The 16686-nt window shown below is 32.1% G+C and overlaps 2 protein-coding genes across 4 annotated transcripts; one reads left to right on the plus strand and one right to left on the minus strand.

The window, feature by feature from the left end:
- Nucleotides 1–796: 796 nt before the first annotated feature.
- On the plus strand, nucleotides 797–4166 carry LOC7474443 (protein yippee-like). Of its 2 annotated transcripts, none has more exons than XM_002315125.4 (6): nucleotides 797–962; nucleotides 1105–1230; nucleotides 2751–2794; nucleotides 3477–3585; nucleotides 3673–3728; nucleotides 3818–4166. In XM_002315125.4, exons 2-6 carry the CDS (start codon nucleotides 1135–1137, stop codon nucleotides 3903–3905), a joined length of 393 nt encoding a protein of 130 aa, XP_002315161.1. In that variant the 5' UTR covers nucleotides 797–962; nucleotides 1105–1134; the 3' UTR covers nucleotides 3906–4166. The 2 variants fall into 2 exon arrangements, with proteins under 2 accessions (XP_002315161.1, XP_024466910.1); XM_024611142.2 differs by having other exon boundaries at nucleotides 826–962; nucleotides 1118–1230.
- Nucleotides 4167–6898: 2732 nt separating this feature from the next.
- LOC18102696 (arginyl-tRNA--protein transferase 2) lies at nucleotides 6899–12350 on the minus strand. Of its 2 annotated transcripts, none has more exons than XM_052456537.1 (6): nucleotides 12017–12350; nucleotides 11431–11469; nucleotides 11148–11298; nucleotides 9626–10735; nucleotides 8052–8344; nucleotides 6899–7247 (listed from the first exon to the last, which is right to left on the minus strand). In XM_052456537.1, the coding sequence occupies exons 1-6, from the start codon at nucleotides 12168–12170 to the stop codon at nucleotides 7195–7197; spliced, it is 1800 nt and encodes a 599-aa protein (XP_052312497.1). In that variant the 5' UTR covers nucleotides 12171–12350; the 3' UTR covers nucleotides 6899–7194. The 2 variants fall into 2 exon arrangements, with proteins under 2 accessions (XP_052312497.1, XP_024466695.2); XM_024610927.2 differs by having other exon boundaries at nucleotides 7999–8344; nucleotides 12017–12346.
- Between the last annotated feature and the right edge of the window lie 4336 nt (nucleotides 12351–16686).

A 16686-nucleotide genomic window follows, 5' to 3' on the forward strand; every position in this document is an offset into this window, starting at 1 on the left:
CGTCGTATTCAAAACTCAAGTCAAGATTTTGGCTCACAAACCATTTTTTCGACAAAAAAACTTTCCTAGCGGCGAGCACCTGGAAAAGGCTCTTTTTAGCTCGAGATAAAAACCAAAATTGATTTGAGATAAGCCTAATTAGCACTGTCATGATTTATGAAATCAAAGGCCGGCATTTAATTAAGTGATTTTATTCCGATTTAAACAATCTTAAATACCACTTGTTGGAAGCTAGTTCTTGTTAAGTTTTTATTTTTTTCTCAAGTTTATGTTATTTTAATTTTAATAGATTTTGTTTTTAAGAAAAAAAATCAATGAAAAACGAGAAATTATATATATATATATAAAGTAAGAAATTATTGCTGAGCGCCTCCTTAATATTTGATAATGGGGGATCAATCATATTTACCATTCAAATTAGGTTCTAGGAATTTTTCACACCTGGCTCTATTGTTATATTGCTTAACTTCTTGAAAGCGCAGTGCTAATTTTACTGTATGCATTTCTTTTCAAATCACCCTTTAAATTAAATGAGTGAATTTCCCCTAGATTTTTCTTAAATGTTTTTAAAAAATAAAATTTAAACCAAAATTAGCGTTATCCACGTGGAAGTCTTTTAAAGTACATCGATCCCAGTCACCTGATTAATATTTGGAGAAGTGGAAATGTACTAAACTATAAATTAGCTAGAGTTTTATTCAAGTATTTCTTTCCAATTTAATATTTACCGATAGTTAATGAATCATAATAAAGAAAATAAATAAATAAAATAATTAAGCATTTGCAGTATTTGTTTTAAAAAAGGAAAAGAACCGTAGAATACACGTCTTGTCAGCTTTCCACTTTTAGCAGAAAAGGGTAATGTAACGGTGGATGGCTTCTCCTCTCCTCTCCTACCGGTCTACGTTTCTTATATAGCATGCAATAACAACAACTCTATTTCGAAGCAAACACTGAAAGAGGTAGCCAATCCAATCTATCAAGCTCGAAACATTAATTTTAACGATTCTGTCTCCTTTTGTTTTCTCTATTAAGGAAAAAAAAGTCTTCTTCTACTCTCAATCTAGATTTTGAATTCTCTCAACTGACGCTATAAATCTAAAGATTTTTGTTGAAGGATCTGTTTGTGAGGACATGGGCAGGCTGTTTGTAGAGAGTCTTGAAGGGAGGATCTATAGTTGCAAGCACTGCAGGACTCATCTTGCTCTTTATGATGATATTGTTTCAAAGGTTGCTTCTTCTTTTTACCTTTCATTGCTTGAATTCTATCTGTTTCGTGGAATTCTTATCTGGGTTTTCGTGAATTCGATTTGTTTTTGTGAGAACTATGGGTGCTTCTTTGATGATCGCCTGTGTTGAAGTTATGGTGATCCTAATTCATCTTATCGTAAGAGGGTTTGTTTGTTTGTTAGACATGAAGAATGGGTTGGATTAAGCGAGGAGGTTTTGGATTGGTCATTTTATTGACATCCAGTTTTCCATCCATCAGGAATGTATTAAAAAAATTTAAAGATTATTAAGCAGTATTGGTGCATTTGAGTTTATTTCGATCAAACTGATGCTTAATCGGTGAACTCCTTTTGCCTCAACTTGATAAATGAGGAGTAGATGATGCTGCAAGTGGAGAAATCCTTACCTTTCGATTTTTAAAACTGTCAAATAAGCACCAAACTGTACTATTTAGGATCTTAAGTCGGTTAGGCTGTGACTATACGTTGTTTTGGAAGCTTGGTAATGCTTCACTTCTTGCGCCGTTTAGATTTCTGCACTTGATGCCATATCTGGATTTTAAGAGAATTTCACTTTTGTGTGATCTATTTATGGCAAATATAATTCGTTTCACAGTTGTTTTTGGTTTGTCATTGAAATTGTTTCTTAATGTGGTGGGTGTATGCATATCTTTTTGTTTTGCACTCTGTGATGATTATATATTGCAGGCATTCTCAATGATTTTTTTGTTGTTTCTGGTTTGTGATTGAATTTGTTGCTTAAAGTGTTTTTTTCCTCTTCATGATATTTGAGCTTCACTAAACGTCTAGCTGCTTAGATGTTATATCCTCTTAGGTATTGACAAAATTTATAAGGCATACAACTGAAATGGTATATATTCCATTTTGTTTATAAATGGTTCTAACTATTTATCTGCTTGGCTTAAAACCTCTCTCCTATGAAGTAACCAGCCATGTGTGGAGTTTGGCAACTTCATGCTTGGATGGCATATTATGTGTATTAAAAACATTTTTAGTAAATGGCGAGGTTATCTCTCCAAGCCATTTGCAGAAGGAACATCCTATAAGTTTCATGAATGATGTTCTCATGTAGCATGTAAACTTGGAAGGGCATCCTTGTCCATGAAAAGTGACTGATTTGTGGATGCTTTGATCGATCAAGTAGCTCATGTGGTCTGTATCATCAAGGTTATTACTGTACCACTACCTTTGGACTCAGATATCGTCATTCTGCACACGGACACTAACACTGTATATTTGCATGTCTATAAGTTGTCTCAAGGATTATAATATGACTGTAGGTAAGCCCTTAAGTGAGATCACATATAGCAGTTTTCAATGTTTTCTTAAATGTCAAGATGAAGTTTGGATAGTAATATGCTTTACATATTTCTTGAAGATAACTCAGCATTTTGGGCTGCATTTTCCTGTCATTTTTTTCATTCTGTCCAAATGTCGTTTGTAGTTTTCATGGGACGCAAATGTTCTGACTACATGTTTTGCCTCTGCTCTTTTATTCAGTCTTTCCACTGCAGGCATGGGAAAGCTTATCTCTTCAAGAAGGTGTAAGTTTTTCTTGATTTTGGGATTGGGGCACCTTTTATACATGTTAAATCTGGAGCTAATTCCATGTTGGACCAACCTTAAATTTTGTCAAAACCACAAGACGCTGTTTGAACATGTTGTACAAGTGCCTTATTTGTCTTTGTGAGTGATGCTGTTTGAAGGTAACATCTGAACTAGGTTTTGATATATATGTGGCCCATCTGGTCCTCTGTTGGTAGATATGCACTTGGCAGAGCATGGGCTTCTAATGGGGGCGGGGTGGAAGGGGAGTGGAGAGCTAAGATCGTGGCAAACTTAAATGGTAAAATACTAGATGGCGTCTTTAGTCTAGGCGGGCTATGCTAAACAACTTAGAAATTAATCTAAAATTTGCATTCAAATGCATGTTTATCAACTGAGAAGTGAATCATAATCACGCTTCAGGCATCAAACTGTTTGTTATCAATATGCTATTATATTCTGAGTATCACTGAACAGGGCAAGAGAGATGTATGTCATGATGGGCTGCCTGCAGGTATCATATTTAATCGTTTGAGTTTGCTGAATGGTAAACTAGATTGATTATGGATGATCTTCAGAGCATCCTGAGAATGATTGTTTCTTGCTACAATGAGTCAGAAGACATTATATCTTCACACTTTTTTACCTTTCAGATTTAAATCATCTTAATTTGTATGGCAGAGTGAACGTCTTTGTGGGAGAGAAGGAAGAGAGAATCATGATTACCGGGCTGCATACTGTTGCTGACATTTTCTGTGTTGGGTGTGGATCAATTGTGGGCTGGAAATATGTAAGATTAGATGGCAGAGATTTGGAAAGAATCCAATGTTTTTGAATGTTTCTTGTTGTGACTATTTATTTGGACGGTTTCTTTCAGGAGACTGCACATGAAAAGAGCCAGAAGTACAAGGAAGGAAAATCTGTCCTTGAGCGGTTAGTAGAAAACTATAGTAGGAGAAAGTTATGATTCTGGATTGAAATGATCCTGTAAATTAAGGTTTCGTTGATTTGTTGTTGAGCAGGTTTAAGGTGTCTGGTCCCGACGGAAGCCATTATTGGGTGAATCATGAACACCACCACATTGGTGGAAGCGATGCAGATGATGTTTGATTATCCATCTTGTCGTTTCGAGTTGTACATACTTCTCTCTTCTGATGTTCCTGGTTTAGCTATGAAAAACTGAAACCATCATTTGGACAGCTCTTTCAACTAGCTTTCAATAATTGATTCCAAACTTGGAATGTTGATTCTGATGAATCCATTCCCAGTTTCATATGCCAGTTCATGTGCGTGACAGTTGTTGAATCTCTCATTGCAATTACAAGGGTGATTTGCTGGTATAAATCAACCCTGTGATTGTTCATTGCATAAGCAAGATGTTGTCTTCTTCTTTCCTTTGTTTTTTTTTTTTTTTTTTTGTGTTTGTTGGCCAAGTACATTATCTGTGAGAATAAATTAATCGAATGGGTCCGGTAAAAAAAACAATTGAATGTCTCGCAGCTGTCCGTAGCACATTGCAACTTATGTGGTTAGATAGGACCCAGCGTGTTTTGAAGCGGAGGTGTTGTTATGGTTAATTTTTAAAATATTTTTTATTTAAAAATATATTAAAATAATATTTTTATTTTTAAAATTATTTTTGATATTAGTATATTAAAATGATGTATAAACACTAAAAAATTATTAATTTAAAATAAATAAAAAATTAAATTTTTTTCAAAAATACTTCTAAACGCAAAAATAAACAAAAAATATATATATAAAAAATAAAATTATACTCTATTAAATAAAATAAAATAGTTATATTTTAATTATACTAGAAAAAATAATGACAGCAGATGGATTATATTAAAAAAAAAATGATGTAACTTAATTTCTAACATATAACCTTGTTTGGAATTGTGATAGTGATTGCGGTTCAAAGTGTTTTTCGTTTAAAAATACATCAAAATTATTTTATTTTAAAAAAAATTATTTTTGAGATCAACACATCAAAATGATCTAAAAATATTTTTAAAAAATTAGCAAAAATATAAAATAAAATTTGAGGGAACACCGTTTGCACCCCATTCCCAAATGGACTCTAAATATAAAAGGATGGAATGAGTAAAAAAAGAACCTAAAAATATCAATTTGATTCAACCCAAGTTATCGTGATAAAAATAATAAAAATTATACAAACTCGCAATCTAAGTCATAGATTCGAGATGACCTTATACAAAAAAAAAATCACAATGCAACCTAATAATGTGGTTAGTTATGACTAGTGGACCCGCGGTACGCCACATGCTAGTATTTTTTTTATAACAAATGATATTTAGTTGTTGCAAACACGTTTTAAAGAAGGAAAAAAAATCGTGACTCGGGTCATAGATCTGGCTAGATCAAATAAATTAATTTTATTTTAATTAGACTATATATATATATATATATATAAAATAACAACATATGGATTACATTTAAAAAATAATAATCATAATAACCTAGGACAAAAACATTTTCTAAAATAGAATAAACAATGTAGCTCGATTTCTGATACATTAAACATGAAAGGACAAAATTGGGTAAAAAAATATATAAAAAAATCAATTCAAGTCAACTCGAGTTAACATGAAAAATTTGTAACTCTGGTAATCAAAGTCAAGCCAACTTAATTTATCCCACCAAATCCATGGTCAAGATCATGAGATTGAGATAATCTCAAAGAAAAAAATTGTTGAAAATCATAAAGCTAATTTATATATATATATTAGCCTACATTAATTTTTCTAACTCATGACTCGAGTCATTTGACCGAAAGCATCCTATTTAAAAAAACCATGAAACTCAATTCCTAATAATAAAATGTTAAAGGATGAAATTGAAAAAATAATTTCAATTGTAGAAAAGAATTTAAAACAAAAATAGCAATTAAAAGAATGAGGTTCAAAATTGAAATACAAAATAAATTTGACCTTTGATTGAAAGGTGAAGTTGAAAAAAAATCAATTTAGAAAAAAAATCAATATAAAAAAAAGATGATCAAAATTGAAATAAAAAATACAAACAATTTTTTTTTTGAAGGGTGAAATTGAAAAGAAAAATCAATTCAACAAAAGCCTGAAAAAAAAATCAAAAAAATAAAGACCGAATTAAAAATAATAATATATGACAGATTAGAATTGAAGAATAAAATTAAAAAACAATTACAAAGGAACCAAGAACAAAAGTTAGAAATAAAAAAATTAAAGTTGAAATAACAATAACAAATAGGACCAAGTTGTAATTTTTAAGAGAAAAAAAAATAAAAAAAAGATTCACTAGTACCAAACCGCAACACTAATTCCGACATCCATCACAACAACAAGAAGAGGTAGAATTAAAATACCCCCGGAAAAGTATTTTTGGTTACTGAAAACCGTTGTATGCACCGCTCAAAATATGCAAACCCCTCTCACATACATTCGAGTGCATTACACGCTCCTACTCCTTCTCATTAAAATAATATTAAAATATGCAAAAAAAAAACCAAATTGCATTGATAACAACAAAAAAATCAATGTAAAAGAATAAAAAACTCATAATCGCATGTTTTATTTATTTTTATTTAAAGAGTAAAATTATCATTTTAAAAAATATGAAAATATATAAATATCTACTTGTCAATTTTAAAATTTTAAAATTAGAGAAAAAAATACATATATACCTCGGTTAATTTTTAATAACTAAAAAATCCTAAAAAACAGACATAAATATCCATAACAAGCATTTGATTTTTTTGGGAAGGACAATGACGTTATTATATTGTTTTAGTAAACAGCACAAATAGATCTATGTACACATCGTTTTCCAATGCACAATTAGCTTTTGTTAATACCTAACAATATGTAGAAGATTGTAGAATTAAAATCCGACATATTTCCTTGTCCAAAAAAAAAACAAAGAAACCTGTGCCAACTTATTTCATGTGGGATGGAGTGCTGTTTTTTTTTTTTTTTAGTTCGACAAAATGCTATGATGATAATCCCCCTCGGAAGAGAACTAGATGGGGTTCATCTCCTGACATTGGCAGAGCAAAGTGGGGCAGTGCAGAGGGAAAGAACTGAATTGAGAGAGAGAGAGTCTTGAAAAAACAAAACCCTCCATTTATTGTAGCGTTTCTCATTATTTAAGGCAAATAAATATCACAAACCTTTCATTCACCACAAGGACTATACTGCCGGAGAACACAAGACAGTAATTTAAACCACAGAACAATGATCTGGGTGGGGAGGTGGTCATCATGCTGAACCCAGCTCTCGCAGTAAGATATCCATCTCTCATTGTTATGAGATGCAACAAATCCCTAGTGGAAGAACAGAATCATCCAAGTGAATAGACCATTCGTTCTGCCAGCTTTTCACCCACAACCCTCTTATATCTACGCAACTGGGACTCCAATCTCTCTCCCGGGCCAATAGCTCGTTGTAGATCCTGCAAGAATTATCACATGAAAATGGCTTGAAATGAAACACCAATTTTAAAGAATAATATCCCAAACTGCTTGTTCAACTTAATCAACATACCCCTAATTGCAGGACATGGCGACATTTATTCTGTTATCTTTTGTCAAGTTGATGTAAGAATCCTAATCATCTACTCCACAGCTAAATACAGCTCAGATTTATGACTTAATTGTGAAAGCTTTCCATTCTAAATTGGCATAACTGAAACTAAGGAAAGAACACCATCATCTAATAAAAAAGTGAATAAACTTGCCTATGCCCTCTCCTCGAATTCATTCTATTTTAGTTATCTATATCATTTGCAGCAACAGTCAAAGGACCCAAGAAGTGTCTTAAATAGCATTGATTCAAAATTATCCTTACGAATGAAATAGCAATATTGTTTCAGACAACTGATGCATCAATTACTTGTTTAATAAAACACATCTTTTGAAGAGCAAATTTGTTAACAAAGGCATCTTATAGTCTATCACATTGACAATTTGATGAAATAGTATTTGAGTCGCACCCATACAAGAGGAATATTGGAAATGGTACTGAGATTTAAAAATAAAAAGAAAATGTCAGGTCATGCTAATTTTATTTCTCTGCATAACAGTGACGGGGATAAAGCTTCAAATAAAAAGTGAGCTAGCATATACAGATTACGCCATAAAACATTCCCAAATTTAAGAGTTATGTTCCAGATCTTAAATCATACAGAGAATTAAATTACATACCTTGTATCTCAATCTAGATCCCTTTAACCCAATTAAAATGTCACTGACATTACCATTTTCTATTTCAACTGATGTCTGACCAAAGCTATCTGGACCTGAATCATCATCATCGCTTTCAAATTCATCATCATCCTCCTCATCATCATCACCATCCTCCTCCTCATCATCACCATCTATCAGAACATCATTAGAGTCTTCATTGTGGTTCTCATCACCCTGTACTTCCATCACATTCTCAGGGACAAGAGGTTGTGATGACTCTCCATTTTGTAATAGCACAAAATCTGACAAGACAACATATGGCTTTCTATCCAGCAAAGGTTGGGCTATATCAAATGGAACCCACCTGGATATAAGATATCAGCTCATCAGACCAAGAATAACCGGCAGACTAACAATCCAGTTCTATAATGCAAGACAAATATATATTTAAAGGATAGAAATGCAGGAAACCAAAAGTCTAGCCTCATAAATGAAACGGAAACTTGCAGTTTAAGCGTAGTATATGAGTTGAACACCCATAGATGTATTGGGGAGATCTGCACTGGGGAGTTACTTGGACGTACCTAGGCCTGCATGCATGCACACATAAGGTTGAACACCACTTTAGGCCAAAAGCCTTCTTATAAATAAGCACCTCAAACTTCTTATTCCTAACCGATGTGGAATTCCTCATTCACACGTGGAACTCAACAACTCTCCCCCTCACATGTGAGTCTCTCTTCCACATCAAACACTACTCTTCCCATGGAAGCATCTTCACAATCCGAGTGTGGTGTCACTAATTTCTTACTCAACCATGTAAGGTGGAGGAAACCATGGGAGTGCACACTTGCTCAACATTGGATGACAACAATGGGAGCTCAACTAACCACGCCACACTTGTCCCAATTGAACCATCAACTCTGATACCACTAGTAAGGGAGATCTACACTAGGCCATCACTTGGCCCTGTGTCTGGGCATGCATGAGTGAGGTTTTATACACAAGGTGGACACCACTTTTAACTCAAAAGCCAAGAATAATGGGTTTTGGGTTCATCTTATATATATGCACCTTAAATTTCTTATTCCTAGGCGATGTGACCTCACTCACATGTGGAACTCAACACAATGGACTGAATTTGTTGAGCTCGAAAATATTGTGTATAATTTGTCAACAATCTTTTTGGCTATCTAACTTTTCTTTCTTTCTCTGATATGAACCATTTTCAAGCATGTTCCCAGGCAGCCCAGGAGATTCTTTTTATGAACAGGTTCTAGATCATAAATGATAGGAGATAAATCGGGTGCCCTCGCTTATTTGAAAGCTTAAAATTTACCATAATACAACAACTTCTCAGACCACGGAACAAGCATCTTTGTTAAAAAGCAATGAGTTTCAGTTGATGTCAAAACAAATATTATGAAAAAATGTTCTTAAATGATGACTTTAGGAAACTATTGAACCTTAATGCTCAAAGCTATGCAACACATGTGGATACCAAAAAAAACTCAGTGCATAAAGTAAAGGATATCGATTTAGATTAAGAGATCTGATATCATCTCACTAAAAGGAATCGATATATTCTGGAATCCAAGTCCAAATAACAGTGACAGTAGTTTTCAGATTCAGGGGAGAGACTTACTGGTAACGAAGGGGACAGAGAAGTTCAGATGGGCAATATGCTGCTTTATATCTCATCTTACTGCAGGAATGAATATAATAGCCAAGATAATAATACTGAAGACTGGGACAGTGCACTTCATTCTCTTTCACCCAACCTATTTCTTGCAAGGCTGAATACTTGCCTAGTGAAAGAAAGGCAAAATCTGGATCCCAAAACAAATATTTACTTGACAAACATTTAGGAAGGATATCTATCACCCCAACAGCAACTAGCCGGCCATCAATTACATATTGCTGATGAAAGGAACCAAAACCACAAAGGGGGACTCTGCTATCACCAGTTGGTTGGACAGGTACCAAGGGAGTATCGACCAGAAACCTTCTATATGAGCTTTCAGAGACAAGATCCAGAGTATCATTATGCACATTTATCTGATATCGTCTATACAATGCAAACTCCTCCGGATCGAAGCTGGACCTTTTCAAACGGATCTCAAGCCTCCGTCTTTTTCCCTGAGGATGCACAGAGCTCTTCCTCAAAGAGAAGTCTTTCCTCTCTGTTGCAGATTCTTGGGCACCCAAAGCAATATGGCTATCTTCGTTGGAAGAAACTTGAGTTGTTGCAGTATAAAAATTAATGTGCCCATTACAAGCTCTAATTGCCAGACCATTAGTGTTTGCTAATTGATCTAAAGAAGCAGCCAGTTTTTCAGCAATAATTTTCGGAGACAGAGGGTTATCTTCTGCACTTCGACTTGCATCCTTAGCAATTGATTGTGCCTGCCTTATAGTGGCTGCTATTTGAAATGCAATGTTGCTAGAGTACATGAGATCTTCTGCTCCTTCCACCAGTAGTTTTCTTTTGGCTTGTGAAACCTTCTTTACAGAAGCTTTTGGTAATTGAACACTGCAAGGAAATTGCCCACTTTCACTGCATGTCCGAATCACATTGTCAACTTGTTCTGACAAATAATTAGTAATGTGATCTCCCACATTTTTCTCCTTGTTTTTGTTGGACAAGGATTCCTTTGTTCCTGAGCTTGAAGCTTCACTACAGGCACTAGCAGAAATACTGGGGTCCTTCGTAGCTTCCACTGATTTTTTCACTTCCAATGTACCATCCACAAACCTAGGCACGTAGCATTGTTACTACTCAATATGGAACTAAGATTTATGAACCAAAAGTACTTTCAACATAATTTAACCTGGGGATATCATACAAACAGATTAAAGCCTATGAAAAGGTCGATCTTTATAAGCCATTTCACAAAATCTCAACACCTAGCAACTTTGGAAATCCACTAGATCAGTAACTCTAACGAAGGGCATCATAAACCTGATGCTTTCTGTGGACAACCATTACTCTGGACTCTGGAGAATGATTTGCTCAAATTTCTTAACAGCTTTTAATATTGACAGTGAAATTGTCTTCAACCTAACTGACAAATTGAAAGTCTATTTTTCATCTCTTGTACGAAGAAAAGATTGTTCAATAACAAACTGAGGATATCCATAGCTGAATTAAGACATAGAAGGCATACCTCTGAATTCTTTTAGACACTCGCTGTTGCTCTTTTGACGGAACAAAATCACTTGCCCTCAGACGGATGGTATAAGACGGGCAACAGGTTTTTTCCATCTCAGGTTTGTAAAGGAAAGAACCAGATCTTCTCCATCCTCTGTCAAGAAGGTCTGTCAAGGAAGCATTGGATTAAAAGAGGCAAATGAAATAAAGCTAGCACCATTAAATTTAATAGTTATCACGTTGAAAAACAAAATACTATGAATAATGAGAGAAACTAGAAAGAAGCGTATCTTACTAACCTTGGTAGTCATCAACCGTTATGCTGTGTGCCCACAAACCTACAACAATATGGAAAATACAGGAAGAAAATTGTAAGTTTGATTTTCCATCAATTATATTCAGATGCAAAAAGTAAAAATAATAATAATAAATTAAACATGGAACTGCTCTGGTTTATATACATATAGCAAATCCATTTGTCACTTTTATAAATACGAATTAGAGCTATCATTACACGAATTCAAAACAGAAATCCATAATTCTGCGTAATGTAGCCTCTCTTTTTCCCCACACGCAAAAGAATATAGCAAAATCACAACTTTTAACCATAAGCCTAAATTAGTTAACAAACAGTCCTTTCTAGTTCCAAGTTTGACCTCCTCGTCGCTGTAATCTGAACTGAGCTAGTATTTGCTCAGCTGTAAAGCAAAACAGAAACATTGATCAACGAATTAGTTGATTAACTATATCCAGAAAAAGATTAAAAATATGAAAACAACCTGAATTAATCACAATAATAATGAAAATTAGAATCCAGGCAATGCAAGAGAATCAATAATTCGCCGATCGATTGTTTGAAAAAAGAAGAAGAAAGAAAGCACAAACCGTGAGAGACGCTAGTGCTAGAAGTGGATTTGCAATAACCACAGGAGCTTCTACGGCGGCCACAGTCAGAAACGACGGTTTCTCCACGATTGTTGTTATTATCACCGCTGCTGCTGCTAGTGCTCGCTTCGCTTTTCCTTGTCTTCCCTGCCATTCTCCCTTACCAATTTCACGGCCAGCAACTCTGAAACGACCACGTTTATCTCTCTAGCTCGATCATGTTTATCTTTTTCTTCGTCAATTTCAATTCTCAAAGATTCTTCCCTTTTTACTGGGTTTTTGTTTTTTCCGGGGATAAATAAACGAATACAGAAGTGAAAGAAGGTACACGTCAATGCAGCAACTTTGGTATCCAACTTGTATGGTTTTTTTTTTGGTCCCTTTTGTTTTGAAATTTTATATATTTTGGCTACCTAGCTTGCCTTTCAAGTTTCAGGGTCAGATATTCTGAGAATAATCCCGAGAGTGGCGTCTGATTTTTACGAACGTTTGGTATTGCGTTTGTACGTGTGTTTTGTTTAAATTTGAATTTTTTTTTTTTTTGTTAAAATTGAGTACGGTTTGTACTTTTTGGATCGTTTTGATGTGCTGATGTCAAAAATGATTTTTAAAAAATAAAAAAACATCATTGGCATGCATTTCGGCACGAAAAGCTATTTGAAAAGCACCCGCAACCACACTGCCAAACACGCTCTAATTCACACCTCCATGTTTTCCCTTTTCCTTTTTCTTTTATTTTTTCCAGCTTTTTCACTTGTAAAATGAGATCGACAGTGATTGTCTGGTTGCTGTTATTTTTTACAGTATTTTTTACTTGAAAATATATTAAAATAATATTTTTTTATTTTTTAAAAATTATATTTGACATCAACACATCAAAATAATTTGAAATTACCAAAAAAAATATTAATTTGAAGTAAAAAAAAATAAAAAAATAATTTAAAAGCATTTTTAAAACGCAAAAATAAACTATTATGAATCGTATTACATTCCAAACATGATCAGGTAAAATCTCAAAAACAATAGTTTAAATTTTTATTATTATTTGAATCGTTTTTATATTTTAATATTAAAATAATATTTTAAAAATAAAACAAATATTATTTTAAATATTTTTAAATAAAAAATAATTATTATGACACTTCATATACACCCAAATAACACCTGTAAATAGATTTTGTTAGTAAAACAATTATTATTCATCTCCCCCTCCCTTTAATTTTTTCTATATTCATCATTCCTTGCAAGCAACTCCCTTGTGTTACAACAAATAATAAACCTCTCTAATATATTAAGCAATGATTGATTTTCACCGTTTTTTTTACTTAAAAATATATTAAAAATATATTTTTTTATTTTTTAAAAATTATATTTGATATCAATACATTAAAATAATTTAAAAATACCAAAAAATATTAATTTGAAAAAAATAAAAAAATAAAAAAATTATTTTTTTAAAAGCGTTTTTAAAACGCAAAAATAAACAGTTATGAACTGTATTACATTCCAAACAGGATCAGGTAAAATCTCAAAAACAATAGTTTAAATTTTTATTATTATTTGGATCGTTTTGATATGTTAATATTAAAAATAATATTTTAAAAATAAAACAAATATTATTTTAAATATTTTTAAATAAAAAATAATTTAAAAAAATTATTATTATCACACTTCATATACACCCAATTAACACCTGTAAATAGATTTTGTTAGTAAAACAATTAATATCCATCTCCCCCTCTCTTCAATTTTTTCTATATTCATCATTCCTTGCAAGCAACTCCCTTGTGTTACAACAAATAATAAACCTCTCTAATATATTAGGCAATGATTGAAATTGTGATGTTAAATGCTTGTTAAAATATATTTTTTATTTAAAAATTGATATATTTTTTAATATTGAAAATTTAATATTTTTATAAGTCAAAACCACTCTTGAAACTAACTTAAAAGCAAAAGCAGATGCTATGTCAAATATTTTCTAGATATCTAATGTAGTGTATAATGTTTTTTAAAAGTTTTTTTAATTGAAAATGCATTAAAATAATGTTTTTTTATATATTTTTTATTAACAGTCAAGATTATAAAAAAAAATATTTTAAAAACATTAATTATATAAAAAATAATTTAAAACGTACTCTGAAAAGCAAAAGGCATGGTCACCAATTTACTTTGGTATTCTGTCCTGGGAAATATGATGTTTATCTATTGTTAAACCGAAAAATATTTTGTGCTGGTAATATTTTTTCCATGTGACTTTTCTATTTACATGGGCTTACTTTTAGCATTTTGTTGTCGTGCTCAATGCTGGTTGGATGTTTATGCCGTGACAAAAATCGATGCAGCATTTCGATGTATTTGAAAAGTTCCCGTACAAGCTGCGTTTAGGATTTTTACTCTGGAATGTAATTGGGCATGCTTGTGGTCACGGACAGGGTGCTGGTATTTAAGAGTTGATTTGAAATCTTGGTGTCATTTTAATGGTGTTTTCTAATACAGGGAAAATTACATATTCTATAGTTTAGTATAAATTGTACTTGGGATTAAAATATAAAAAATTACACTATATATTCTGAATTTTATACATATATTAACACTTAATATACTCGTAAAAAAATCAACAAGAAATGTTTTCCCTTATACTGAACATTACAAACCAAAATGCACCGAGTAAATTTTGCAATTTTCCCTCGTAACCTTACCAAATCCCCCCTAAGGGGCATCTCTGATGTTTTTTTACTTTAAAATAAATTTTTTTTATTTTTTAAATTTTTTTTAAAAAAATTCAAAATTCAAAATATTATTTTAATTCAGCCCCAGCTGACCAGAACACGAAAGCAAGTTCTGGGAATTTTGCTTGGATAAAATAACTACGAGGTGAATGTCCTCCTAAATTCAAACTTTTCGAACATAAATTTGAGTTGTACGCCAGTGACGGTTAGCTCCTGCAATGGATTCATCGGTTCTCTCCCCGCAAGTGAGATTGAGCTTTCTGAGGATGATACAAGTGTAATTTCACACGGTCCCAACCCCAAAATAACTCGTATTGACTCGTATCTATTAATAATAATTGTTTTTTAAACATACTCGATTTTTTTATTGATCAAGATTTGTCAGTAAAACATTTCACTGCCTATTGGAACGAGAGGTTCATCCACCACTAACCAACTAAACGACAAGCATATCCGTGTGCTAAAACCATGATTTTAGGCATTGAGTCGAAGAAAACTTCGAAACCCATGTGAGCATGTCATGAATAAATAATGACCCTATAATTTCATATCCTTAAAAGATTTTGTGTTTGATTTGATAATTTGTGTTTAGAAAATAGAAAAAATGATGTGTGAAAAGAAAACAATCTTTTACTTTAAGAAAGAGGATATTAATTATATTGTTTGGTTGATTTTTCAACCTAATATATATCAATTTAATTTTGTTATTTTATTATATTTGAAAATTTTAGTTGGTCCATAATGTTAAATGTTATTTTTTAAAACTTGATAGGCAAGTATAATTTCAATCAAACTATAGTATATAAGAGTAATTTGTCCTTCAATATATATAACCAAGTGTGATCCCATTTGAAATTAAGGTTGAGCCTGCTTTTCATCAAAAATTAAATATTTTTTTTTAATTTAGTGTTTTGAGATATTTAGATGTATTGATATCATAAATAAATTTATATATATATATATTATTTTGATATATTTTCAGATGAAAAGTACTTTGAAAAAACAACTGTACCATAATTCCAAACACCAAGTACCTCGATCACGTTTTAATGCAATATCTTGAGCTTTTAAACTCTAGGATGATGTTCTATTATATTTTGTGTCTGTTTATAAATATGGTAGAGGTTACGTTTTAGATATTTTTATCTTGAAAATACATCAAAATAATATTTTTTTTATTTTTAAAATTCTATTTTTAACACAAACACATCAAAACAATTTAAATATACTAAAAAATAATTTTCAAACAAACCTTTTATTTTACGATAGCCATAAAATAATGCTTGAAAGCATGGATGAAGATGTCGTGAAAAAAATATACTGTTAGTAACAAAATCCTTGTATAGCAGTTGAAAATAACACTCGTGACCGTGAGAAGAGGACACGAGTCAACGAACACCTCGAGTGGATTTTGTAAAAATACGATCAGGGTAAGGGTAATTTAGGGTTTAAATAACAAGACAACAATAACTACAAAAGCTTTTCTAATAACTACAAAACTTTTATTTTTAAATTCATTAAAGTAATATTTTTTTAATTTTTAAAAATTATTTTAAACATAAAAAAATTAACTTTTTTAAAAATATTTTTAAAACAAAAAACAAACATATCCTTAATCCTCTAAAGGTCAGAATATGCTCGAGCGGTGACATATAACACTTCTTCCCGAACAATGTATGCATAGACCTCACGCATACACGAGCACGTCCTGTGAGATGATTTGAAAAAAACTCGGTCCCGAGTTTTTGAGCATGTTTGGCAGTGTGGTTGTGGATGCTTTTCAAATAACTTTTCGTGTTAAAATACATGCCAATGATATTTTTTCATTTTTTAAAAATTATTTTTGACATCAGTATATCAAAACAATCCAAAACATACAAATCATATTAAATTTTAATAAAAAAAATTAAATTTTTAAAAACACAGCCACAGCCGCAT

The sequence above is a fragment of the Populus trichocarpa genome, chromosome 10 (genome assembly GCF_000002775.5).
Source record: "Populus trichocarpa isolate Nisqually-1 chromosome 10, P.trichocarpa_v4.1, whole genome shotgun sequence".
Lineage (NCBI taxonomy): Eukaryota > Viridiplantae > Streptophyta > Magnoliopsida > Malpighiales > Salicaceae > Populus > Populus trichocarpa.

Bases quoted from the DNA above. Each gene is read 5' to 3' on its own strand.
- LOC7474443 (XM_002315125.4), top strand. From the start codon at position 1,135: ATGGGCAGGCTGTTTGTAGAGAGTCTTGAAGGGAGGATCTATAGTTGC. The intron at 3,586-3,672 runs GTAAGATTAGAT...GGTTTCTTTCAG, and splicing joins CAATTGTGGGCTGGAAATAT to GAGACTGCACATGAAAAGAG. The intron at 3,729-3,817 runs GTTAGTAGAAAA...GTTGTTGAGCAG, and splicing joins GGAAAATCTGTCCTTGAGCG to GTTTAAGGTGTCTGGTCCCG.
- LOC18102696 (XM_024610927.2), bottom strand. From the start codon at position 12,170: ATGGCAGGGAAGACAAGGAAAAGCGAAGCGAGCACTAGCAGCAGCAGC. The intron at 11,299-11,430 runs GTTAGTAAGATA...CTTCCTTGACAG, and splicing joins AACGGTTGATGACTACCAAG to ACCTTCTTGACAGAGGATGG. The intron at 10,736-11,147 runs GTATGCCTTCTA...CTACGTGCCTAG, and splicing joins GTGTCTAAAAGAATTCAGAG to GTTTGTGGATGGTACATTGG.